This window comes from Hylobates moloch, unplaced genomic scaffold (assembly GCF_009828535.3).
Source record: "Hylobates moloch isolate HMO894 unplaced genomic scaffold, HMol_V3 SCAFFOLD_1, whole genome shotgun sequence".
Taxonomy (NCBI): domain Eukaryota; kingdom Metazoa; phylum Chordata; class Mammalia; order Primates; family Hylobatidae; genus Hylobates; species Hylobates moloch.
Genome location: NW_026652276.1, coordinates 113,963,923 through 113,991,510, shown reverse-complemented (window position 1 = coordinate 113,991,510; position 27,588 = coordinate 113,963,923). Strand labels below are relative to the sequence as shown.

The following is a 27,588-nucleotide window of genomic DNA, read 5'->3' as shown; positions in this document are numbered from 1 at the left end:
TCAGGCGCAGTGGCTCACGCCTGAAATCCCAGCACTTTGGAGGCCAAGGCAGGTGGATCACCTGAGGTCAGGAGTTCGAGACCAGCCTGGCCAACATGGCAAAACCCCATCTCTACTAAAAATACACAAAAGTAGCTGGGCGTGGTGGTGGGCACCTGTAACCCCAGCTCCTTGGGAGGCTGAGGCAAGAGAATTGCTTGAACCTGGGAGGTAGAGGTTGCAGTGAGCCAAGATCGTGCCATTGCACTCCAGCCTGGGTGACAGAGTGAGACTCTGTCAAAAAAAAAAAAAAAAGAACATAAACCTAGAAACATATGGAAAATTGGAACCCTGGTAAAGTGTTCAAATAAGGATAAGAAAAAAATTAAATCCATGCAGTTAACATTTTTATAACTGGTTTTGGTATAATGATTGTGACATCTGGGTGTATCTTTTCTGTTTCTTGAAGTATTTAAAGCATTTAATAGAATCTGACAGTTTAAGTTTGGATATAATGAAACATTAAGATCTGTTTACATCTGAAGTTAATGTTTAAAAGAGTAGGCATATCTAATTTTAGAAATTCTAATTTTTTATTTATTAGTTGCAAATGTCCAAATAAGTAGAGGAATGCTGACTGTTTAAAGAATGTCAATTGTTTTCTTAAATAAATACACAGAGTTAGGTGTCATACCTCATGCCTGTAATCTCAGCACTTTGGGAGGCTGAGGCAGAAGGATCACTTGAGCCTAGGAGTTCGAGACCAGCTTGGGCATGAGACTCTGTCTCTTGAAAAAAAAAAAAAAAAGCCTGCCTGCCTGCCTCCCTGCCTCCCTGCCTCCCTCCCTCCCTCCCTTCCTTCCTTCCTTTCTTCCTTTCTTCCCTCTGTGGCCCAGGCTGGAGTAAACGCTGCTCGCTGCAGACTCCTTGCGTCCGGCTCCCGTGATTCTCCTGCCCTGGCCTGCGGGCTGCCTGGGATTGCCACCGCGCGCCACCACCACTCCCTGGTTGTTCTCCTTTGGCTGGAGGCGCGGTTTCGCCGTGTCGGCCAGGCTGGTCTCCAGCTCCTGACCTCCAGTGCTCTGCCCGCCTCGGCCTCCCGAAGTGCTGGGACTGCAGACAGAGGCTCGCTCATTCGGTGCTCGGTGTTGCCCGGGCTGGAGTGCGGTGGCGTGGTCTTGGCTCGCTGCAGCCTCCGCCTCCCAGCCGCCTGGCTTGGCCTCCCAGGGTGCTGGGATTGCAGCCTCTGCCCAGCCGCCGCCCTGTCTGGGAGGTGGGGAGCGTCTCTGCCTGGCTGCCCATCGTCTGGGTTATGAGGAGCGCCTCTGCCCGGCCGCCCCTTCTGGGATGTGAGGAGCGCCTCTGTGCGGCCCCCCGTCTGGGAAGTGAGGAGCGCCTCTGCCTGGCCACCCCGTCTGGGAAGTGAGGAGCGCCTCTGCGCGGCCGCCCCTTCTGGGATGTGAGGAGCGCCTCTGCGCGGCCGCCCCTTCTGGGATGTGAGGAGCCCCTCTGCCTGGCCGCCACCCCGTCTAGGAAGTAAGGAGCATCTCTGCCCGGCTGCCCTATCTGGGAAGAAGTGAGGAGCGCCTCTGCCCGGCCACCCATCGGCTGGGATGTGAGGAGTGCCTCTGCCCGGCCGCCCCGTCTGGGAAGTGAGGAGCGCCTCTGCCCCGCCACCCCGTCTGGGAAGTGAGGAGCGCCTCTGCCCGGCCACCCCATCTGGGATGTGAGGGGCACCTCTGCCCAGCCGCCCCGTCTGGGAAGTGAGGGGCGCCTCTGCCCGGCCACCCCTTCTGGGATGTGAGGGGCACCTCTGCCCGGCCGCCCCGTCTGGGAAGTGAGGGGCACCTCTGCCCGGCCGCCCCTTCTGGGATGTGAGGAGCGCCTCTGCCCAGCCACCCATTGTCTGGGATGTGAGGAGCGCCTCTGCCCAGCCGCCCCGTCCAGGAAGTGAGGAGCCCCTCTGCCTGGCCGCCACCCCGTCTAGGAAGTGAGGAGCGTCTCTGCCCGGCCGCCCCATCTGGGAAGTGAGGAGCACCTCTGCCTGGCCGCCCCGTCTGGGATGTGGGGAGCGCCTCTGCCCAGCCACCCCATCTGGGAGGTCTACCACAGAGGCCAGAAGCAATGTGGGGGCTGGACGTGGTGGCTCACGCCTGTAGTCCCAGTACTCTGGGAGGCTGAGGCGGGTTGATCACTTGAGGCTAGGAGCTTGAGACCAGCCTGGCCAACATGGCGAAACATATGAAAAATACAACTGTCAAACCAACCAACGAACCAAGCGACAACAAAACAGGTCTACCCTGGAGTCATACTCTAATTTTTTCTATTTTCCTCCCTTTCTGATCCTTTATCCCATTTTCTTTTTCTTCCTCTTCCTTCTCCTTCGTCAAATTTTGAGTTATTATCATTGATCCATACAAAGTCCCTCTCTCATTTATTTTCTTTAATTCCCACCCCCCATTTCTATTCCCCGTCTTCCCATGTGCAACCTTCCTAATATGTTTGATATGCATCTTTTTGTTTGTATGTACTTTTAGAAAATGTTTATCGTTTTGTGTGCAAAAAAAAATAAAATTAAATTAAAAAAAAAAAAAGGCTGGGCACCGTGGCTCATGCCTGTAATCCCAGCACTTTGGGAGGCTGAGATGGGTGGATCACAAGGTCAGGAGATCGAGATCATCCTGGCTAACATGGTGAAACCCTGTCTCTACTAAAAATATAAAAAATTAGCCAGGCGTGGTGGTGGGTGCCTGTAGTCCCAGCTACTCAGGAGGCTGAGGCAAGAGCATTGCTTGAACCTGGGAGGTAGAAGTTGCAGTGAGCCGAGATTCTGCCACTACACTCCAGCCTGGGCAACACAGTGAGACTCCGTCTAAAAAAAAAATACACTGAACATTAATCAAAATACAAATTCTAATGAGTATTTGTATTAGTCTGTTTTCTCACTGTTACAAAGAAATATCCGAGATTGGGTAATTTATAAAGGAAAGAGGTTTGACTCACAGTTACACATGGCTGAGGAGGCCTCGGGAAACTTACAATCATGGCAAAAGGGGAAGCAGGCATGTCTTACATAGAGGCAGGCAAGTCAGAGTGTGAGTGAGCGAAGTGGGAGAAATCCCTTATAAAACCATCAGATCTCATGAGAACTCACTCACTATCACAAGAACAGCATGGGGGAAAATGCCCCCATGATTCAATCACCTCCCATTAGGTTTCTCCCTTGACACATGGGGATTACAATTTGAGGTGATATTTGGGTGGGGACACAAAGCCAAATCATATCAGTATTTTTCTCCATGCTAACAAGCTCTTTGGACATACAAGAACCAATCAACAGAATGATTCTTTACTAATACTTTGAGGTTATGAGAAATAGTCACACAGATTTTGGTGTTGAGCAGCAATCTTTCCTTTTATTAAAATTCATATATTTACCAAATGTTTTCAGAGTGTTATAATAGACTGTCCCAGGCACTGTTTGTATCTACTGGATTAGGAGTCAAATGACTGATGTTATAGTGACATTTCAGTCAGAGAAACCCTGAATAATAAGTCATCTACTACTATGTGTAGCTTAAGTATTTCTTCTCATAGAAGGACAACAACACCTGGGTGGATGCACCAAAGAAACTAATACACGTGAAAGGGTAATATATTGCTCTCCTAGATAGAAACAAGTCATAACAAATAAGTGCTGGAATGTGTACACCTCTGGCTCCCATACACTTGGGGGTACCAGTATTTTGATATAATGAACATATTTAGGCTTCACTCCTTAACTTGGAACATTTTGAAGAGAACAAAGGACAACATGAGAATGAATCCGCACCAATTTTACTGTACAATTAACATAATCATTTGTGACCCTAAGGAATATATAATAGGATTCTAATGTACCATTCCTATGTATGAAGAATTGGTGAAAGTCCTTGGCCAACTGTGGTCGGGTTCAGTCCAGACACCTTTTTTCTGGGATGTCCAAGTTCTGCTCATCCTCTTCTGAGAATTCCATCTTGTTCTTGTTTTTCACCTGTGCTGTGATACAGATACACTGCCTTATAATGGAGCCTTTAGAACTCTTTGCAAAGTACATTTTTTTCCTGGTTGCAAAAGTAAGCTTTTTTTTTTTTTTTTTTTTTTTTTTTTTTTTTGAGATGGATTCTCACTCTGTCACCCAAGCTGGAGTGCAGTGGCATGATCTCGGCTCATTGCAACCTCTGCCTACCGGGTTCAAGCGGTTCTTCTGCCTCAGCCTCCCGTGTAGCTGGGACTACAGGTGCGCACCACCATGCCCGGCTAATTTTTGTATTTTTAGTAGAGACGGAGTTTCACCATATTGGCAAGGCTGGTCTCGAGCTCCTCACCTCATGATCTGCCCGCCTCAGCCTCCCAAAGTGCTGGGATTACAGGCATGAGCCACTGCGCCCAGCCACAAAATTAAGCTTTGATCAAAGATTTTACCAAGTGTAATTAACCATTACTTTTAAAAAGTACATACTTGGCTGGGTGCGGTGGCTCACGTCTATAATCCTAGCACTTTGGGAGACCGAGGGCAGGCAGATCACAAGGTCAGGAATTTGAGACCAGCCTGGCCTAAAAATACAAAAAATTAGCTGGGCGTGGTGGCAGGCGCCTATAATCCCAGCTAATCAGGAGGCTGAGGCAGGGGAATAGCTTGAACCCAGGAGGCGGAGACCGCAATGAGCCAAGATAGTGCCGTTGCATTCCAGCTCAGGCGACAGTGCAAGACTCCGTCTCAAAAAACAAAAAAAAAAGTACACACCTCTGCTGTCTGAGACGTCACCTTCGCTCACTCTCTCCCCTCCTGAAATCTGAGTGCCCTATATCCTGCCTCATTATGGCAAATGAATGTTAAATGTGGCTTTTTTTGGGCAAGGATGCTTCCAGAATTGATTTGCCCTGAAAATGCATCGCCACTGCACAGATGTTTGGACAAAATACTATTAGAAATCCTCCCTGACTACAGTAACTCAAGGTTTTATTAACTATTTCATACCTACTGTTGCATGGGACAAAAATGCTTTTGAAAAGTTTAATTTCTACAATGAAATGAGCTTTTTTTTGGGTTTTAGTGTTTTTGTTTTTCAGTCTTTAAATCATTTCAGCTTTGACTCAGGGCCTATAAAATCTAGTCCTTTCTTGGGGAGAAGGAATCAGGGAAGTCTTGAGCCAGGCTCAAGTTAGAAGAAAGATGAGAAAGCAAGCGGGCTGCACTCCTACCTTAACCTTATGGTTTCTTCAGCCATGCCTGAAAAGACAGAGGAAACCTGAAAACCAAGAAACTGGTGTCCCTATGCTTGCAGCTATTCATGGTTTATGACCGTTTACATTTTGAATGCTTTAAAACATCAAACGAGGCCGGGCGCGGTGGCTCACGCTTGTAATCCCAGCACTTTGGGAGGCCGAGGCGGGCGGATCACGAGGTCAGGAGATCGAGACCACAGTGAAACCCCGTCTCTACTAAAAATACAAAAAAATTAGCCGGGCGTGGTGGCGGGCGCCTGTAGTCCCAGCTACTAGGAGAGGCTGAGGCAGGAGAATGGCGTGAACCCGGGAGGCGGAGTTTGCAGTGAGCCGAGATCGGGCCACTGCACTCCAGCCTGGGTGACAGAGCAAGACTCCGTCTCAAAAAAAAAAAAAAAAAAAAAATCAAATGTGGGGCCAGGCACGGTGGCTCACGCCTGTAATCTCAACTCTTTGGGAGGCTGAGGCGGGTGGATCACCTGAGGTTAGGTGTTCCAGACCAGCCTGACCAATATAGTGAAACCCTGTCTCTACTATAAATACAAAAATTAGCCAGGTGTGATGGCGCGCACTGTAATCCCGGATACTCAGGAGACTGAGACAGGAGAATTGCTTGAACCTGGGAGGCGGAGGTTGCAGTGAGCCAAGATCAATCCACTGCACCTCAGCCTGGGTGACAGAGCAAGACTCCGTCTCAAAAAAACAAAAAAACAGAAAAAAACATCAAATGTGACTTCTGTCAAACAAGGCAGCAATCATAAAAATCAAATGAAATCACCTTAAATTCTGATACTTTGGATATTTGTCCCTTCCAATCTCAGGTTGAAATGTGATCCCCAATGTTGGAGGTGGGGTCTGGTGGGAGGTGTTTGGGCCATGGGAGTGGATCCCTCATGAATGGCTTGGTGTCCTCCTGTGTTACTGAATGAGTTCTCACTCTGGTAGTTCATGTGAGAGCTGAGTGTTTAAGAGCTTGCAACTTCCCCCATCTCTCTTGACCCCTCTCTTGTCATGTAATATGCTGGCTCCCATTGACCTTCCACCATAATTGGAAGCGTTCTGAGGCCGTCAACAGAAGCAGACACCAGCACTGTATTTCCTGGACAGCCTGCAGAACTATGAGCCAAATAAAGGTTCTTTTCTTTATAAACTACCCAGTTTCAGGTATTCCTTTATAGCAATGCAAACAAACTAATATGAATTCTTTTTGGAAAAAAGTGTTACAGATATATATTTCTTTTTTTTTTTTTTTTGAGATGGAGTCTCACTGTATTGCCCAGGCTGGAGTGCAGTGGCACAATCTTGGCTCACTGCAACATCCGCCTCCCAGGTTCAAGCAATTCTCCTGCCTCAGCCTCCTGAGTAGCTGGGGTTACATGTGTGCATCATCATGTCCAGCTAATTTTTGTATTTTTAGTAGAGACGCGGTTTTACCATGCTGGCCACGCTGTCTTGAACTCCTAACCTCAAGTGATCCACCTGTCTTGCCCTCCCAAAGTGCTGGGATTACAGACGTGAGCCACTGCGCCCGGCCCGGATATATATTTCAATAAATAAAATAAATGATTAAGCCAATTAGACTACTTCTTTAGGTGTTTATATAAGCCACTGCAGCTCTCCCAATTCCCACCCTCAACATGGCACCAGGGCTCACCAGCAGGTACAGGTCCTCACTTCTCCATCTTCCAGTGATACAGGGTGGCATGGGAATTCTTAGCCTCTGGTCATTATTTTACAAAAACCCAAAACTTCTATTCTACAAATACAGCAGAAATAATTTTAACTGAAAAAAATCTAGACTTGCCACAGGGAAATTTAAAGCTAAAACAAAATAGAAAAGCAGACTTCTCTGAATCAATATTTCAAAGTTCATCAATAGGACCCTCAAGTCTTCAAGGCTCTTCTCAAAGTGATCCTAGGATTCATGTGATGAAAATAATGTCAAGATTGCAAAAAGAATCATCACAGGATATTGCCACAAACTATCACACTGTTTCTCAAACAACGGCGCACAAGATTTTGGGTGGTACATCAATGAATATTTTTTAATTTCAAGGTTATGTATCTATTTTGATGAATAGTAGAATAAATTTAATTAGCATATAAAACTAGCATATAACTTATTAGTTTTATATGCTAAATAGTATTTCCTAGGAGAAGGCTAAAAATCTTGTATCCCTTTATAGAGAATATTAAGTAAATACTAGATATGGTAAAAACTGTAAAGAAAGCATACAAATAACTGATGTTTGTGAAATATTGCTTTTTTTTTTTTTTTTTTGAGACGGAGTCTCCCTCTGCCTCCCAGGCTGGAGTGCAGTGGCGCGATCTCGGCTCACTGCAAGCTCCGCCTCCCGGGTTCATGCCATTCTCCTGCCTCAGCCGCTCTGAGTAGCTGGGACTACAGGCGCCCGCCACCACGCCTGGCTAATTTTTTGTATTTTTAGTAGAGACGGGGTTTCACCGTGGTCTCCATCTCCTGACCTTGTGATCCGCCCGCCTCGGCCTCCCAAAGTGCTGGGATTACAAGCGTGAGCCACCGCGCCCGGTCTGAAATATTGCTCTTTTATGTTTATTTCAAGTTAATGTGACGGGCTGCGCTACAGCATTACCTTTATTTTTTAATTTTACTTATTTTTTTTTTTTTTTGAGACAGAGTCTCACTCTGTCGCCCAGGCTGGAGTACAGTGGCGCGATCTCGGCTCACTGCAACCACCGCCTACCGGGTTCAAGCAATTCTCCTGCCTCAGCCTCCCAAGCTGCTGGAACTACAGGCGCACACCACCACACCCTGCTAATTTTTGTATTTTTAGTAGAGATGGGGTTTTACCATATTGGCCAGGCTGGTCTCAAACTACTGACCTCAGGTGATCACTCCACTTCGGCCTCCCAAAGTGCTGGGATTATAGGCGTGAACCACTGCCCCCAGCCAGCATTGTCTTTAATTAATCAAAATTTCTGATTTAAAAGTTTTATACCATAAACTGCCAGGTGCAGTGTGGCTCACGTCTATAATCCCAGCACTTTGGGAGGCCGAGGCAGGCGGATCACAAGGTCAGGAGTTCGAGACCAGCCTGGTCAATATGGTGAAATCCTGTCTCTACTTAAAAATACAAAAAAAAGTTAGCTGGGCCTGGTGGTACGCACCTGTAGTCCCAGCTACTCGGGAGGTTGAAGCAGAAGAATCGCTGGAACCCAGGAGGTGGAGGTTGCAGTGAGCCGAGATTGCGCCATTGCACTCCAGCCTGGGTGACAGAGCGAGACTCCGTCTCAAAAAAAAAAAAAAAGTTTTATACCATAAAACTTACAGGTAAGTAATTACAAGCCGTTGCCTATAGGCTTTCTTTCTTTCTTTTTTTTTTTTGAGACAGAGTCTTGCTCTGTCGCCCAGGCTGGAGTGCAGTGGCATGATCTCAGCTCACTGCAACCTCCACCTCCCATGTTCAAGTCATTCTCATGCCTCAGTCTCCAGAGTAGCTGGGATTGTAGGTGTGCACCACCATGCCTGGATAAGGATTTCTGATTTTTTTAAAACTTTTATATCAGATTTGGAACATGACTCCAAATATAATCTCATTTGTAAAATAAATTATTTTTCCTTTTTATAACCCCTCCTGGGAATGTAATATGCTGCTAGTTTAAGGTCTAAATTAACTTGGTTTCTACGTATTGAAAGTTTATGGCCAGGCACAGGGGCTCAAGCCTGTAATCCCAGCACTTTTGGAGGCCGAGGTGGGCAGATCACCTGAGGTTAGGAGTTCAAGACCAGCCTGGCCAACATGGTGAAAACCCGTCTCTACTAAAAATACAAAAAATTAGCTGGGCGTGGTGGTGCGTATCTGTGGTCCCAGCTACTCAGGAGGCTGAGGCAGAAGAATCGCTTGAACCCAGGAGGCGGAGGTTGCAGTGAGCCGAGATGGCACCACTGCACTTCAGCCTGGGTGACAGAGTGAGACTCAGTCTCAAAAAGGTTTATGTATAAGCTTTCTCTCCACTATGAATAATTTGATATTGAATGGGATAAAAAGGTCTGACCAAAAAATCTCCTACATTTATATATTTATCTGATTTCCCCCACTATGACTTATGTGCTGCTAAGTGAAGGACTGTGGCGAACGGTTTGCTCACATTTATATTCACATAATTTCTCCCGAGTATGGATTTTCCTATGTTGATTAAGGTGTGCGCTCTGGCTAAAGGCTTTCCCGCATTCATTACATTTATAGGGTTTCTCTCCTGTATGAGTTCTTTCATGTTGATTCAGATGCGTCCTCTGACTGAAGGCTTTGCCACAGAAACCACATTCGTAAGGTTTCTCTCCGGTATGAAGTCTATGATGTTCAGTAAGGGATGTGATGCGGCTAAAAGCTTTACCACATTGATTACATTTATAGGGCTTTTCTCCAGTATGAATCCTCAGATGCTGACTAAAGGATGAATGCTGACGGAAGGCTTTCCCACATCCATTGCATATAAACGGCTTTTCTCCTGTGTGAATTCTCTGATGTTGAATGAGATGTATCCTCTGGCTGAATCTTTTTCCACATTCATCACACTTATAGGGCTTCTCTCCTGTAAGCACCATCTGAGGCTGGGTAAGAGATGAGGTGTGGCTGAAGGCCTTCCCACACTCACTGGGTTTCTCTGCATTATGAATATGATCAGTAAGAAGAATATGTTGATTGAAGATTTTTCCACACTCATTGTATTCATAGGGAGTCTCTCTTACATAATTTCCCTGATAGTAAATCAAGTCTGAATTATGTTTTATGCTGTTTCCCTGTGTGTCAGAATTCAGGGGTATTTTAATGGAAGGAATTCTCTGCTGCATAAGGTTTGAGTTCAGATTACAGTTTTCTGCAAATTTATTACACTCAAGGCTTCTCTCCCGTGTGATCTTTTTGTGGGTCAAAGTTATTTGTCCTAAATATCTCTTGTGGTTTTCTTGGTTAAACTCTGGATGGTAATCAAGATCCCAGAGTCCTCCTAGGATGGAGTACCAGAAGCTGTCACCTGCGAGTCTCTCCATTATCATCTCATGGGTTTGATTTTCATCAGAAATATTCTGGCTTGTGGTTGACTTTTTTATTTCGGGTCTGTTTTCTCCATCTAAAAGAAATTCAGAACATACAAATACTTTCCAATATTATCATGTTATCTATGATTTGAAAAAGAAATTGTTGCACAGCGAATTACCAAATAAAACTGACAGTAATGTGTACAAGGCATACACGGCATTCAAAGTTTTCCAATGTGGCCACATCACAAAGGGAAAGACTATGAGAAGTCACAAGAAGCAAGGAGCAGGGGGAAATTTTTAAACATGGGCAGTAATCACAGAAAGAAGAGATCATCCAGGAGTATCCGTGCTTGAAAGCAGATGGACAGGAGAATAAGACATATCAGGGAAAAGTCTCTGATCAGTGATGGGGTACAGAGGAATGATTTAATTAGAGAAGGCTGGTCTGAGGCCAGGCCTTTAAAATCCCATATGCCAATGACTTGATTGTAATGCCAGCTACTTGTTCATTTAAAAAGTATTTCTTCCTATTTTTATCTTTTGTTTAAAATGATAAAACAAATACTTGCTGATAGAAACATATTCAAATAACATGAGAATGTGTAAAGAAAGAATCCCACCCATTAAAGGAAATCCTTCTTAATAGTTTGGAGCCTGTCTTGTCAGATTTTCCCTGTGTGCACACAGGTATATATGAAAAACATATTTTGGACAAGCATGACTTATGGATTATGATTTTTAAATTTCATTTTAGTCTCCCACAACTTCTTTAAACTTTACTTAGTGGAGGTATTCTTTCTCTACTTCTACATGAAGACTTGAACAGGTCCCATGGCTTTCCCCTTCTTTTTTCTTTTTTTTTTTTTTTTTTTTTGAGATGGAGTCTTGCTCTATCGCCCAGGCTGGACTGTAGTGGTGTGATCTCGGCTCACCGCAACCTCCACCTCCTGGGTTCAAGCAACTCTCCTGCCTCAGCCTCCCAAGGAGCTGGGATTACAGGCGTGCACCATCACACCCAGCTAATTTTTGTATTTTTAGTAGAGACAGGGTTTCACCATGTTGGCCAGGCTGATCTTGAACTCCTGACCTCAGGTGATCTGATTGCCTCAGCCTCCCAAAGTGCTGAGATTATAGGCATGAGCCACCGCGCTCGGCCTCTTAATTCTTATTTTTTGAGAAAGTGTCTCACTCTGTCACCCAGGCTGGAGTGTAGTGGCATGATCATAGCTCCCCGCAGCCACCTCCTGGGCTCAAGCATTCCTCCCACCTCAGCTTCCCAAGTAGCTAGGACTACAGGTGCCATGCCTGACTAATATTTTGATATTTTTATTTTTTAGAGACGGGGTCTCACTATGCTTCCCAGGCTGGTCTGGAACTCTTGGCCTCGAGCAATCCTCCTGCCTTGGCTTCCCAAAGTGCTGGGATTACAGGTGTGAGCCACTGCTGCTAGCCTCCCCTTAATTCTTAGGTAACAGATGTTCGTACTGTTACATTGTCACAAACACAGTATCTACTCAATAATTAAAATGCTCAGTCCTGGGTAATAGTCAAAACCCCCAAAGTAATTCCTTTGCCTTCCCCTGGGTGGGTTACAGAAAGGGCCATGTTCTATCTTCCTCCCTGCTTGAGTCGCTCCCCCACTCTACCCTCTCCCAGTGAGTCTCCTTGTCTCTACTCTCTTGCTTCTTTCCCCGCTTAACTACTTCCCTGCTCAGCCCTGCCCTCACTCACTGTAGTTTTTTTCAATTTTAATTTTTATTTTGTTTGGAGACAGAGTCTTGCTCTGTGGCCAGGCTGGAGTGCAGTGGCGTACTCTCGGCTCCCTGCAACCTCTGCCTTCTGGGTTCAAGTGATTCTTGTGCCTCAGCCTCCTGAGTAGCTGGGACCACAGGCATGCACCACCACACCTGGTTAATCTTTTGTATTTTTAGTAGAGACAGGGTTTTGCCATGTTGGTCAGGCTGGTCTCGAATTGCCGAGCTCAGGCAATCCTCCCACCTTGGCCTCCCCAAGTACTGGGATTACAAGAATTAGCCACCGCACCCAGCCCACTCACTGTTGTTTAGTTTCTAACAAGAGTTAGAGATTAGGGACTGTGTGGAGGGAAGAGAGAAAGGCTCATTTTTGTATGGCTGACTGGCTTCACATTCTCAGCTTGGCAGATGGTTAAAATGGCTTCATTTTGGAGAAACTTTACCACTTTTGGGAGGCTCTTGCTAGACACCTCCCCCTCACCCCTTGTCATTTCCATAATCTAGATAGATATATCTCTACTTTGGGCATGCATCCTACTTGACAAGATCCAAGACCACGCTGGCTGACCCATGGGAAACACTGATGATACCTTGCCCCAACAAAGTGGGGCAGTGCAGACTCATCCCAATTCAGCAGCTTCTCCTGGCTGACCCATAAAGGCCATTTAAGTCATCTCTTCCTGCTCTTGGACTTTCTGAGTGGGTCAGCTTCAGCTTTCTTACACATGAGGTCCACACCAGTCTTCACCTTCCAACCATAGGGAACAGACATTACAACTGCCAGAGTGGTCCCCTTGAAGCTGGGTTACCAGATAATTATTGTCTTAATTGGGACACTTGATGGTAAAAGGCAGTATCATCATTAATTCTGCCAGGAACTGTCACGGGAAACTGGGTGGGGAGAATTCTGACCATTCCACCTTGGCTCAATTCTTAATATGCATCCTTCTACCTCTTCCCTCAAAAGGGGGTCAGGAACTCACAACATGGTTTTCTGCTCTTTACCCAATCTCCTCACAGAAGTCCCTCTCAGATCTCTTTTTTTTTGAGACAGAGTCTCACTCTGTTGCCCAGGCTGGAGTGAAGTGGTGTGATCTCAGCTCACTGCAACCTCCGCCTCCTGGGTTCAAGTGAGTGATTCTCCCACCTCAGCCTCCCAGGTAACTGGGACTACAGATGCACACCATCATGCCTGGCTAATTTTTATATTTTTAGTACAGACAGGGTTTCACCATGTTGGCCAAGTTGGTCTTGAACTCTTGACCTCAAGTGATCTGCCTGCCTCGGCCTCCCAAAGTGCTGGGATTACAAGCATGAGCCACCATGCCTGGCCTCTCTCAGATCTTTCTTTTTTTTTCTTGAGATGGAGTCTCGCTCTGTTGCCCAGGCTGGAGTGCTGTGGCGCCATCTTGGCTCACTGCAAGCTCCGCCTCCCGGGTTCACGCTATTCTCCTGCCTCAGCCTCTTCGAGTAGCTGGGACTACAGGCGCCTGCCATCACGCCCGGCTAATTTTTTTTGTATTTTTAGTAGAGACAGGGTTTCACCATGTTAGCCAGGATGGTCTCGATCTCCTGACCTCGTGATCCGCCTGCCTCGGCCTCCTAAAGTGCTGGGATTACAGGTATGAGCCACCGCGCCTGGCCATCAGATCTTTCTCATATCCTTGCCCTGGCTGGCCAAGGGATGAGGTTCATGAGGCCATTTCCTGTGCTCATGGAGATGTGGGTGAGGGTTCCTACACCTACTTTGGTACGCAGGTATCTTCTGTCAACTCTCAGGGAGGAAGAGTTCCTTCTAACACACACATATATATGAGTAACTATGTGTATGTATTTATACATACATAGTTTTAATTTATTTTTAAATCAAAACAGGATAATGTATGTATTGCCTACGTAATTTTGTTACTTAATAATATTCTTTCTAAATGTGTATATATATATAGGTCTACTTCATTTTTTTTAAAGGGCATATCCTACTTTTAAAAAATCTTTTTTCCTGCTGTTAAATTTTAGGTTTCTAATTTTCTTTGCTATTTCATACAATAATGCAATGAACATCCTTATACAAACATCTTATGGACCTAGGCTAGTATTTCAATAGGACAGACAATATGCAACGCCAGGCCAGGCACGGTGGCTCAGGCCTGTAATCCTAGCACTTTGGGAGGTCAAGGCGGGCAGATCGCGAGGTCAGGAGTTCAAGACCAGCCTGGCCAACATGGTGAAACCCCGTCTCTACTAAAAGAATGCAAAGATTAGCTGGGCATGGTGGTACATGTCTGTAATCCCAGCTACTCGGGAGGCTGAGGCAGGAGAATCACTTGAACCCAGGAGGCAGAGGTTGCAGTGAGCCAAGATCGCACTACTGCACTCCAGTCCTGGCAACAGAGCAAGACTCCGTCTCAGGAGAAAAAAAAAAGCAATGCCAGATCATAGGGTTTGCACACTACAAATTTTGATAAATTTTGTCAAATTGTTCTCTTAAAAGGCTCTACCATGGCTGGGCACAGTGGCTCACGCCTGTAACTGTAGCATTTTGTGAGGCCAAGGCAGGCAGATTGTTTGAGCCCAGGAGTTCCAGACCAATCTGGACAACACAGCGAAATCCTGTCTATAAAAAATACAAAAAACATAGCCAGGTGTGGTGGCATGTGCTTGCCATCCTAGCTACTAGGGAGGCTGAGGTAAGAGGACCACCTGAGCGTGGGAAGGCTGGGGCTGCAGTGAGCCATGATTGTGCCACTGTACCTAAGCCTGGGAGACCAAACACACATAAGGCTCTACCAAATGCACATAACAGTATGAAATGTAACTCATTTCACCCACACCATTCCCAATACAAGATGTGGTAACATTGTGATTTTGCCAATTTGATGGGTGAAAAATGGTACCTCATCCATGCTTTAATTTTTATTTATTTCATTATGTTTAGCTTGAGCATTTCCCCATATATTTATGGGCTGTTTTATTCCTTTTGTGAATATTTTGGTGGTACTGGGGATCTGTAGACCTGCTAAAATTGAACACAAAGTTTTGTGTGCAAGTACATACATATATTTTTCTGGAGCGAGAACCATAACTTTCATTAGATTTTCAAAGGGGTCCAAGATTCAAAAAAAGTTTAAGAGCCTCTGTTTTAAGGATATCCTAACTAGTCTCTTTGCCAACAGTCTTTCCTCCCATTTCATTATTCAGCATAATAAAACTAAATTATTCTTCCTAAGTCACCGATTTCATCATGTTCACCCACACAAAATCTGGTAGCCCCAACCCTTTTAAATTATCCTTAAAAAATTAGGCTCGGTACGGTGGCTCTTGCCTGTAATCCCAGCACTTTGGGAGGCAAAGGTGGGCAAATGCTTGAGCCCAGGAGCTCAAGACCAGCCTGGGCAACATGGCAAAACCCTGTCTCTACAAAAAGATGCAAAAATTATCTGGGTGTGGTGGTGCGCACCTATAGTCCCAGCTACTGGGGAGGATGAGGTGGGAGAATTGCTTGGGCCTGGGAGGCAGAGGTTGCTGTCAGCTGAGATCGTGCCACTGCACTTCAGCTTGGGTGACAGAGCGAGACCCTGTCTCACAAACAACGACAAAAACAAAACAAAACAAAAATTAGTTTATGCATGGCCAACAAGCTATTCCTACTCATTTAATACAGTACATTCAAATAAGTAAATTCAAGCATAAAATTATAGGAGGAGGCTGGGCGCAGTGGCTCACGCCTGTAATCCCAAGCACTTTGGGAGGCCGAGGCAGGTGGATCACCTGAGGTCAGGAGTTCGAGACCAGCCTGGCCGACATGGTGAAACCCCGTCTCTATTAAAAATACAAAAAATTAGCCAGGCGTGGTGGCACATGCCTGTAATCCCAGCTACTTGGGAGGCTGAGGCAGGAGAATCACTTGAACTCAGGAGGTGGAGGTTGCAGTGAGTCGAGATCGTGCCATTGCACTCCAGCCTGGGCAACAAGAGTGAAACTCCGTCACAAACAAACAAAGAAAAATTACAGGAATAAAAGTAGGCCTTAAGACCTTATGTATGAAATTATTATCATTATTTTTATTTTGAGACAGGGTCTCGCTCTTTCACCCAGGCTGGAGTGCAGTGGTGTGATCTCGGCTCACTGCAACCTCTGCCTCCCGGGTTCAAGTGATTCTCCTGCCTCAGCCTCCCGGTGTAGCTGGGATTACAGGCGCCTGCCACCAGGCCCAGTTAATTTTTAGTATTTTTAATAGAGATGGGGTTTCACCATGTTAGTCAGGCTGGTCTCGAACTCCTGACCTCGTGATTCACCCTCCTCGACCTCCCAAAGTGCTGGGATTATAGGTGTGAGCCACTGCGCCCAGTCAGTACCAAAGTATTTTTAACCGATCCACGTTTAGGTTGTAGCTTCTTGTTATTACAAATAGCAGAGCAGGAGTAGTTAGTTGGCCACACATATATTAGATTTTTTTTTTTTTTTTTGAGACAGGGTCTTGCTTTGTCACCCAGGCTGCAGGGCAGTGGTGTGATCATAGCTCACATCAGCTTTGACCTCCTGGGCTCAAGTGATCCTTTTGTCTCAGCCTCCAGAGTAGGTGGGACCACAGGAACATGCCACGATACCCAGCTTTTTTTTTTTTTTTTTTTTGGTAGAGACGAAGTCTCCCAGTGTTGCCTAGGCTGGTCTCAAACTCCTGGGCTCAAGTGATCCTTCCACCTTGGCCTCCCAAAGTGCTGGGGTTACAGACATAAGCCACCGCGCCTGGTCACAAATTTTTAAAAGAAAAAAAAAAAGTCCAGGTCAAAAAGTTATGGAAAAGAGATCAATAGGTGTACAAAATATATACAAATGACTGTGGTCTAAGATTAAATTTCATGTGGAAAAATTAAAAGTATATGTGATTACAGTTATACGTGATTGAGAAGATTAATTTTAAACCAACGTATTATTTCAACCAAACTATCAACTGGAACACTTTCTTTTCAGCCAAAAGGTTTCTGTTTGCACGTGGACTTTGACTCCAGTGTTTGAAATGATTGGCTGGAGCTCTACAGACTGCTTCTCACGTCTCTTAGCACTGAATCTGCAGCCTGTGGACCTGGTTCCTGAACCCACAGGGAGGTATGGTCCTCTAGGCTCCTACTGCACAGGAGTCTGGAGTTCAAGGCATTCATTGCCTAAGCTCTAGCTTCCAGAACTTTAGTTTATCCCTGGAAATATGGTATCTGGATCACCATGATCATGGACACTTTTGCTGATTTCCTTCCTTCCACATCTTGCCTCTGTGAGGGAAATGGAAAAACTCCTGCAGCTGCCTGACACACTTGCTATCTACTGATACCAGAAGTGCCTGTGCATGCACTGTAGAGACACTGATCACTCACTGAGGATGGTCCCAAGGCATACTCACATCTTCAAAGGGCAGCCCATCTATATCCTAGCACCAAATTGCAGATTGAGGCAAAGACTGCCTTGGGCTTTTAGGCAGCTTTGAGGAACAAACTGTATTCTATTTGCCCCAGCTCCTCAGCTAATCTACGTCCCCTATGTTAGCAGATATGATTATAACTGCTCTCAAAAGGAAAGTGGGCACTGAGTAGGATAAAGCCCCCACTAAGCCATGCATAAGGCAGCATGCAGAAATACTGGTCACTCATTATCCACTGTCTACTTCCTTCCCGGTTCGGCCTCCCCTGGCTAGAGGTCCAATCATTCACTGAAACCTCCAAGCCCTTCTTTGTACTTTCACCTAAGTCTGCTATCAGATCTCATGCTACTTACCTGCCTGCTGTCTGAGATTATAGACAAAGTGCTCTTTGGGAAGAAACTGTTTTCAGACATGGAAGCAGAGGAGCTTTCCTTGCCCACAGTAAGAATGACATGAAATCTAACTTGTGTACAAATCCCAAGTTAAGTGATTGTAAGACCTCGGGCATAGCTACAGACTAAGGCCCTCTGGCTTATAGCAGGGGTTCATCAGGCTTCCATTGATCTTGCCTGAGGGCTCTTTATAAAAAATAACAAAAAACTGGGGATTAGCACAGATTACTGTAGTCTCAATGTCTCTACTATTTTTGCCCATTATCTGTCCCCACTGACTCTATATTCCCTGGACCCACTTTAGGGGTATGAGTCTTTAATAAAGTTAGACGTCTGGGGCACCTATGACCTCCTTTGTATCTAAGAATGGATACCTTCTAGACAGGCCTGTGGTCAGTATGAGCATGCTATGATGCCACTGGGCAACCTGAAGAACATCTTGCAGGGCCTCCGCACAAGGGCATGCCTTGCCAGGCAGATGTTTCCCCTGCTCAGGCCCATCCATGCCTTTTGAACTAAACTGTTTAGGAAACAGGAAGGAAGGAAACAAGGAAGTAAGAAAGGAGAGAAGGAGAGAGGGAAAAGGAGGGAAAGAATTAGGGAGAAAGGGAAGGGGGAAAACAATTTTTTTGAAAAAATACTAATCCTTTCTACATGTAAAGCATCATCATATTTTCGGTTCTCTTTTATTCATTTAAAAGTGTGTCACAATTTACAGTGGGTTATGACTTTAATTCAGTAGTTAATTCACATTAGAAACAAACAGAATATGCTAAAAAAAAAAAGACAGAAAATGTCAGAGTTCATCAGACATAGTGATAAGGATAAATATTGTTGGGTAACACTTCTGTTTCAATTTTTTTTTTTTTTTTTTGAGACAGTTTTGCTCTTGTTGCCCATGGAGAGCAATGACGCGATCTCGGCTCACCGCAACCTCCACCTCCCAGTTTCAAGTGATTCTCCTGCCTCAGCCTCCCGAGTAGCTGGGATTACGCCCACCACCATGCCTGGCTAGTTTTTGTATTTTTAGTAGAGACAAGGTTTCATCATGTTGGTCAGGCTGGTTTCGAACTCCTGAACTCAGGTGATTCACTTGCCTCGTCTCCCAAAGTGCTGGGATTACAAGCATGCGCCACTGCGCCAGGCCTCAATTTCAATTTTATAGATTATATAGATCTATGGATGGCAAGAAAAATGCATTTTTTAATGAGAGTGGTGGTTAACAATAATTTACAACTATTGCTCTGGCAAGGTTGACAAGTTTTTTTCTGTAAAGGGCCAGATAGTAAATATTTTAAGTTTTGTGGGCCATATAGTCTCTGTCGTACTCAGCTCTGCTGTTGCAGGTTGAAAGCATCCATAGACAATGGTTTTTTGGTTGTTTTGTTTTTGAGACAGTCTCTGTCGCCCAGGCTGGAGGGCATTGGCACAATCTTAGCTTACTGTAACCTCCTCCTCCCGGGCTCAAGTGATCCTCTTGGCTTAACACTCAGCCTCCCGAGTAGCTGGGACTACAGGTGTGCACCACCACGCTCAGCTAATTTTTGTATGTTTTTTGGCTATGGGTTTCGTCATGTTGCCCAAGATGGTCCTGAACTCCTGAGCTCAAGCAATCCTCCCGTCTCTGATGTAAAAGAATGAGTGTGGCTGTGATCCCATAAAACTTTATTTACAAAAACATGTTACTCTATACTACATTATTTTTCATCCAAAGAGCCTACAACGCCAAACAAGGTATGTGGAAAGGAAGCCCCATGACTGGTCTAGGATGTCTTTGTGCTGACTTCCAGTTCATCTGATCCCAGTAATGTACGAGAGTGCTTTCCTTCTCATGGACCCAGCAGTGTATACTGCCAAACTTTTCAACTGTTGCTAATATGGTAGGCAAGAAAATATAATTTGCATTTCTCTTATTATGCATTTTTAATTTGCATTTCTCTTATTATGACAGAGATTGAACATTTTTTCATACGTTAAATGTATTTGGATTCCTTTAAGAACTGTTCATAACCTGGGAGGCAGAGGCTGCAGTGAGCGGAGATCATGTCACTGCACTCCAGCCTGGGCAACAGAGCGAGACTCCATTCAAAAAAAAAAATAAAAGAACTGTTCACATTATTTCTATTGGGCTGTTGGCCTCTTATTAATTTAGAGGAGCATTTTATAATATTAATGGATGATCAGCTCTTTTGACATAAGTTGAAAATATTTTCCTCCATTGTTACCTTTTTACTTAGTTTATTATTTTACATCATGCAGAATTATTATTTTATACCATGCAGAATTTTTGGATTTCTGTGTATTGAATATATGAATCTCCTCTTTAATGGCTTCTGGATTTTAAATCATAGTCAGAAAAAACTCCCTCATTTCAAGGTTATAAAAGATTTCTCCCATGTTTTCTTCCAGATCTCTCCCTCCCCCCTTTCTTTTTTTTTTTTAAGAGAGTCTTGCTCTGTCACCCAGGCTGGAGAGCAGTGGCGCAGTCTCAGTTCACTGCAACCTCCACCTTCCAGGCTCAAGTGGTTCTCATGCCTCAGCCTCCTGAGTAGCTGGGACTACAGGTGTGCGCCACTACACCCCGTCTCTTCCAGATCTCTTATAGTTTCATGTTTCACGTGTAAAATCTGTTTCCTTTGGAGTTTATCTTGGCTTAAGGGGTAAGTTATAGATCCAATTTTGTCTCTCTCCAGATGGCTACCTACCATATATGAAGAGGTGCACATTTCAAAAGCACCAGTTGTCTCAACACTTTACTACAATGGCCCACTTTCCACCTCCTAATTTGAAATGATGCCATTATTTAAAATAATGCCTTTATAGTAAATGCCCACATGTATTTGGGTTTACTTCTGACTTGTCTATTCTGTTCAGTTGGTCTGACTTCATTAATGAAATTTTACTGCATATTTTAAATATCTAGTAGGAATAATCTCCCTTATTGATTTTCCTTCTCAGAATTTTCTTGGTAATTTTTGTGCTTTGGATTTTCCATATGAACTTTAGATAAGCTTACCTAGCTTTCCCCTCAAACTCTTGTAGGCACGTTTTTTATTTTTGAGACGTAGTCACACTGTTGCCCAGGCTGGTGTGCAGTGGTGCAATCACAGCTCACTGCAGCCTCGACCTCCAGGGCTCAATCGATCCTCCTGCCTCAGCCTTTTGAGTAGCTGGGACTACAGGTGTGCGTTACCACATCTGGCTACTTTTTTTTTTTTGGTAGAAATGGGCTCTCAACCTGTTGCCCAGGCTGGTCTCAAACTCCTGGACTTAAGCAATCCACCTGCCTCGGTCTCCCAAATGCTGGGATTTGTGTGAGGCCTGGCACCCGGCCTGCAGGTACTTTTTATGGAATTGTATTACATGTATAGTAGGGACATTGCCATCTTGGCATGTCTATTTATTCAGGTTTATTTTTGCGTCTGTCGGAAGTATTTAAAGTTTCTCCTATGAAGGTACTGCATATCTCTTGTTGAAGTTTATTCCTAGGTGTTTTATTTTTTTCAGTTGCTATTACATGGATGCTTCTCTTCCAACTTGTAATCCAACTGGTAGTTGTTTGTGCCTTCACCTTTGTTCCACCTTCAACAGTCTACTTACAGAATACATTCATATTCTGGACCTTGCCTGCTCCACGTAAGAAATCTCCAACTCATTGTTAACACTCTCCTGACTTACTCACACTCTGCCTCTTTCTGACCTCTTCTACATCTCCATTTCTTTGACTCTCCCTTGGTCTTTTAGTTTTAAGTCCTCTTCAGGCCTCATTCTACTTCCTGTCACTTCCTAGACTTGTCAAATCATTTGAATTAACTCTCATACAGTTTCACACAGTTTTCCTCCATTAGTCCCTAAAATCTAACACTCTCAACCCCTGTCCTATAAACCCTTTCCAGTGTTAAATATAACAGGAGGAAGAGCATACTCATGCAAATTAGAAACCACAGCTGTATGAGGCAGAGTCTCACTGGGGCCCTCATCGCTGCTCAGTGCTGCCTCTGCTCGTCTTTGGTCAGCTTCCATTGACTCTTGTAAGCTTCAGCAAATGTACCACGAGTCCTCTACCTGCCTTCGCAATTACCTTACACTCAACAAAGGACACTGCTTCCTAATTTGCCAAGAAAACAGAAGTCATGATGTGTGAACTCCCCCAAAATCCCACTCCCATTTCTTCTAGAACCTTGCTCTATCTCTTGTAGCTTTTTTTTTTTTCTTTTGTTTTTTCAGACAAGGTCTCACTCTATTGCCCAGGCTAGAGTGCAGTGGTGCCATCGTAACTCACTGCAGCCTCGACCACCTAGGCTCAAGTGATCCTCCCACCTCAGCCTCCCAAGTAGCAGAGACTACAGGCTCATACCTCCACATCCGGCTAACTTTTAAATTTTTTGTAGAGATGGGGGTCTCACTATGTTGCCCAGGCTAGTCTTGAACTCCTGGGCCCAAGGGATCCTTCCACGGTCTCCCAAAGTGCTAGGCGTAAGCCACTGAGCCTGGCCTAGAACAATCCTGTATTGACATTACCTTTTATTCTGGCTGCTAATATCCTCTTTATTATTTCCCCTTCCCACTCCTCACTCTAGCTAGCTGCTGCTTCTTTTTTTTTGTTTTGAGACGGAGTCTAACTCTGTCACCCAGGCTGGAGTGCAGTGGCGCAATCTCAGCTCACTGCAACCTCTGCCTCCCAGGTTCAAGTGATTCTCCAGCCTCAGCCTGCCAAGTAGCTGTGATTCCAGGTGCCCACCACCACGCCTGGCTAAGTTTTGTATTTTTAGTAGAGATGGGGTTTCACCATATTGGTAAACCCAAGGCTGGTCTCAAACTCTTGACCTTGTGATCCATCTGCTTTGGCTTCCCAAAGTGCTGGGATTATAGGCATGAGCCATGAGCCACTGTGCCCAGCCCTCACTCTAGCTGCTTATAAGAATATTACACACTTGCTAGCTCTAATTTTTTCTTTTTAAACCTCCCCATTGTTCATGCAACAATGTACAAACTGACTGTTCTTCTAATCATCCTCCTGTCACTTCTCTCAGTAATATAATTGCCAATCTTCTTGCTGCCAAATCTACTGGGTATTTTCCAGGTCTCAGCTTAGCTTAAGAAAGATTTTAGATAAATAAGGACCAGCAAATGTCAATAACAATGAGGCATGCAGTAACCTAGTGGGTGTGCAGAATTAGGCTGCATAAGCTCTATCATTCTCTTAGCCTCCTGACAAACAGAAATGTTTTACTACATCCTCTCAGGGGAACCCCTGATTCTGTCTCACAGGATATTGAAGAAATGCAAGCAGTCACCTTAGAGAAGATGGTTAGGCTGCCTGTCCCTGATAAGAGATGTGAAAAAAACCACTTGCTCAAGCTTATCTGTGAACCAAGAGCCTTGGGCATCCACATATAGATGTACAATGAAATTTGGAAGTTTTCTTTTTATTTTTTTGGAGACAGAGTCTCACTCTATTGCCCAGGCTGGAGTGCAGTGGCACAATCTTGGCTCACTGCAACTTCTGCCTCCCAGATTCAAACGATTTTCCTGCCTCCGCCTCCCAAGTAGCTGGGATTCCAGCACCCGCCACCATGCCTGGCTAATTTTTGTATTTTTAGTAGAGATGGGGTTTCACCATGTTGGCCAGGCTTGAACTCCTGATCTCAAGTGATCGTCTGCCTTGGCCTCCCAAAGTGCTGGGATTACAGCCATGAGCCACTGTGCATGGCCAAAATCTGGAAATTTTCCTAAGTTAGCAATTATTTTTTCAAGTTGGGGGTCTGTGGAGAGGGACACAATAGGAGATAGTGTGGGTCCTACAGATGGCAGCATATGTGCCTGGGGGAAGGAATAGCTCTGCTCTCTGCTGTAGGTCCCCACCCTGGAAATTTACCTGAAAAGGGAGTTCTCTAATTTGTTCCTTTAGTTTCCTACTCCCCAGGTTTGGGGATGTAGAAGGCTGTAGAAATATGTCCCAGCGTTGTCAGGGAAGGTACCCGGGCTTCTTGACAAAATGTCTTAATTACCAGCTCTATTCACGGAATGTGAGCACTGGTTAGGTGAAAATTCTGGTTCAGTGAGGCTAAGAAATCTCAGTGAGGCTGAAACAGGAACAAAGTTTTTTTTCCTTTTTTTTTTTTTGAGATGGAGTCTTGCTCTGTTGCCAGGCTGGAGTGCAGTGGCGCGATCTCGGCTCACTGCAACCTCTGCCTCTCGGGTTCAAGCAATTATCTTGCCTCAGCCTCCCAGGTAGCTGGGACTACAGGCACACGTCACCATGCCCGGCTAATTTTTGTATTTTTAGTAGAGACAGGGTTTCACCATGTTGGCCAGGATGGTCTCGATCTCTTAACCTCGTGATCCGCCCGCCTCGGACTCCCAAAGTGTTGGGATTACAGGTGTGAGCCACTGTGCCCAGCCAGGAACAAGGTTTTCTACCTAAGATCACTTAGAGCATTAAAAGCAAGAAGGTTAGCCAAGTCAAAGTCAACTTGAAAAAGCCGAAGAGTTTGAATGACAGAAAACCAAGTCCAAGTGATGATGCCAGGTACCAGAGCAAAGAGCCAGAGTGGGAACTCACAGAGATGGGGTAGGTTCACCTGGTGTCATGGACCAGAGTAGAAACTACCTAACTCAGCATCTGGTGCACAGTCAGCAGTCCACTCCTTGTTAAAACAGCCAAGCAGAACATTGCAGGTGGTATGCCAGCAATAGGAAACTAAGGTGGTTGGGATTTTTTTTTTTTTGGTCAAGAAATCCCATATTTAAGGGAATGCTTTAAAGAAGAGAGTATAAAGCCAACAGATCCAGGTTTTGAAATATTTAAGTAAAATGACAGCATGACACTAATAAACAAAAATATAATCTAAATTGTTTTTTTATTTTTGAGATGGAATCTCACTGTTACCCAGGCTGGAGTGCAGTGGCGCAATATTGGCTCACTGCAACCTCCACTCCCAGGTTTAAGCAATTCTCCTGCCTCAGCCTCCCAAGTAGCTGGGCCTACAGGCGAGTGCCACCACGCCCGGCTAATCTTTTGTATTTTTAGTAGAGACTGGGTTTCACCATGTTGGCCAGGCTGGTCTCGTACTCCTGACCTCAGGTGATCCATCCGCCTCGGTCTCCCAAAGTGCTAGGATTACAGGCGTGAGCCATCGTGCCCAGCCATAATCTCAATTCTGACAGGAGAATGTGGGTGAAATACTGGGACCAGAAATGGAGAAATGGGAAAATGATACAGAAGGACTACTTAAAAGCACTTTACTGCAGAGTGGAACAGCCAGTCCATAGGGATACATATTTTTAGGAGAATAAGGAGGAAGAAAATGCAGGAAAGGGGCAGAGGGAGATACAGATAGAAGCTGGAAGAGACAAGAGTCATGTGCATCACAAGCCAGGGTGGAAGAACATTTCAAGAAGGGAAAATCAACACAATCCTAACTGGCTTTGTAGCCACTGGATTTGACTGGAAGGAAATTAGTGGTAATCTCCAAGGAAACAATGTTAGTAGTAGAGGTAGGAATCGGGGTCATATCACAAAGGAGAGCAAGAGAATTAGAAATTAGGCTGTGGGTGGTAGACAAGTGTCAAGAGTTTGATGATAAAAGGAAAAAGAAAATATGAAAAACAGATTAAAATGGCAGAAGATTTTTGATATGGAAAAGAAAGCTTTTTAAAAAATTTCTTCTCGGATCATCTCTCATGGAAAAGAAAGATTTAAAGAATACTGAGAGGGGATGTGTAAACAAAAAATACAAAGAAAGTTCTGTGTGGATATCTGCAATATCAAGATATTTATGGGTGTTTAAATGGATACCTTCAAAATAACCTCTGTTTTGTGTGCATTTTTAAAACAATAAGTGTATATTATCTGTTCAATGAGAAAAAATAAGACAGCCGTTTCAACTTCAGAAAAATATAAAATATGAACTGATTTTGTTCAAAAGGCTTAGTATTCCTTAAATCTCAGAGGGAGATTTTTGGAACACTCCACTGAGTGATTCAGAAGTGGCTGTTTTCCCTCATTAAGTAGCAGTGCCCAAGAGTGTGCACTTACCTGGATGAGTGTCCAGCAGGCTGTCTCTTTCTATCACCCATTCTTCCTCTAGCTCCAACTGCACGATTACCTCTGGCTTATAAAGCTGATACCCTATTCATGGGAGTAACATACATCTTAGGAGTTTGTACTGGGAACAAAATTCTCAGACACATTCCCAACCTTTTCAATCTTTAGAGCCTCTGGAGGGGAGACTTCGGAGGCAGCAAAATAAAGCTACCCATCTCAAACTCAATCAAGACGTTCCATTGCAGGAGAAAGCAGAAAACAAAGGTCTCTGACTCCAAAACTGATTAGCATTCTTCTGTCCCAGCCCAAACTATATTCACAAAAGCTTTGGAGGCTTCCACTAGTTCAGGAAATAAACCCACGTGAATGGCTTCCAGTTTCACAGGGATACCATCCTCACCCAGTGCAACTAGATTCCTGTAGTTCTCCAGCATCACGTCTCGATAGAGGTTCTTTTGGGCAGGGTACAGCTGGTCCCACTCCTCCCTGGTGAAGTCCACGGCCACATCCTGAAATGTCAGTGATTCCTGAAACATCAAGCACATCCCTGGCTCAGGCAAAAACGGTTCTTACAGGGACCCTCAGGGGAGTGAGTGAAAGTGTAGCACCAGGTTATCTAAGCCGTTGTGCTGATAGTCTTCAGGACTCTGAGTCATTCAGGTCAAACTTTTCTTTTAAAAAAATTAGCACGTTTCTATCATCTTGCAAGACAAAAACATACATGAAATAATTTCTGCGTTTAAGTGTTTAAAATTTGCTGCAGGGGAAAAATGACTCTCATTTCATCCAAATGATTAAAAAACTACAAGGACACCTCAGAGATATTGTGGGTTCAGTTCAGACACCACAATAATATTGCAATAAAGTGAGTCACATGAATTTGTTGGTTTCCCAGTGCCTATAAAAGTTAAATTTACTCTGTATTTGGTCTATTAAGTGTGTAATGGCATTACATCTAAATAAATAATGTGCATACCTTAATTTAAAACATTCAATTGCTAAAAAATGGTAATGATCATCTGAGCCTCCAGCGAGTTGTAATCTTTTTGCTAGTGGAGGGTCTTGCCTTGATGCTGATGGCTGCTGACTGATCCGGGAGATGGCTGCTGAAGGTTGGGATGGCTGTGGCAACTTCTTTTTTTTTTTTTTTTTTTTGAGACGGAGTCTCACTCTGTTGCCCAGGCTGGAGTGCAGTGCCGCAATCTCGGCTCACTGCAACCTCCGCCTCCCAGGTTCAAGCAATTCTCCTGCCTCAGCCTCCCAAGTAGCTGGGACTACAGGTGTGCACCACTATGCCCAGCTATATATTTTTGGTAGAGACGGGGTTTTACCATGTTGGTTGACCAGGATGGTCTCGATCTCTTGACCTTGTGATCTGCCCACCTCGGCCTCCCAAAGTGCTGGGATTACAGGCACGAGCCACTGTGCCCGGCCAAGTCAACTTCTTAATATAAGACAGCAATAAGGCTGGGCGTGGTGGCTCACGCCTGTAATCCCAACACTTTGGGAGGCTGAGGCGGGCGGATCACTTGAGGTCAGGAGTTTGAGACCAGCCTGGCCAACATGATGAAACCCCGTCTCTACTGAAAATACAAAAAAATAGCCAGGCATGGTGGCGAGTGCCGGTAATCCCAGCTACTCGGGAGGCTGAGGCAGGAGAATTGCTTGAACCCGGGAGGTGGAGGTTGTAACGAGCCGAGATTGCACCACTG

The 27,588-nt window shown here is 44.9% G+C and overlaps 1 protein-coding gene across 3 annotated transcripts in view; it reads right to left on the bottom strand.

The window, feature by feature from the left end:
* Positions 1–3,800: 3,800 nt before the first annotated feature.
* The window catches only part of ZNF713 (zinc finger protein 713), a 58,747-nt gene continuing 34,959 nt past the window's right edge, over positions 3,801–27,588 (bottom strand). For 2 of the 3 annotated variants that reach the window (XM_032757986.2, XM_058444659.1), the window contains 4 exons: positions 26,277–26,403; positions 25,868–25,960; positions 9,376–10,356; positions 3,801–4,017 (listed from right to left, as the gene is read on the bottom strand). In XM_032757986.2, coding sequence (XP_032613877.2) covers positions 3,932–4,017; positions 9,376–10,356; positions 25,868–25,960; positions 26,277–26,403 — 1,287 coding nt within the window. In that variant the 3' untranslated portion in view covers positions 3,801–3,931. The remainder of the gene's footprint in view (positions 4,018–9,375; positions 10,357–25,867; positions 25,961–26,276; positions 26,404–27,588) is intronic. The other variant, XM_058444658.1, reaches the window with a different exon arrangement.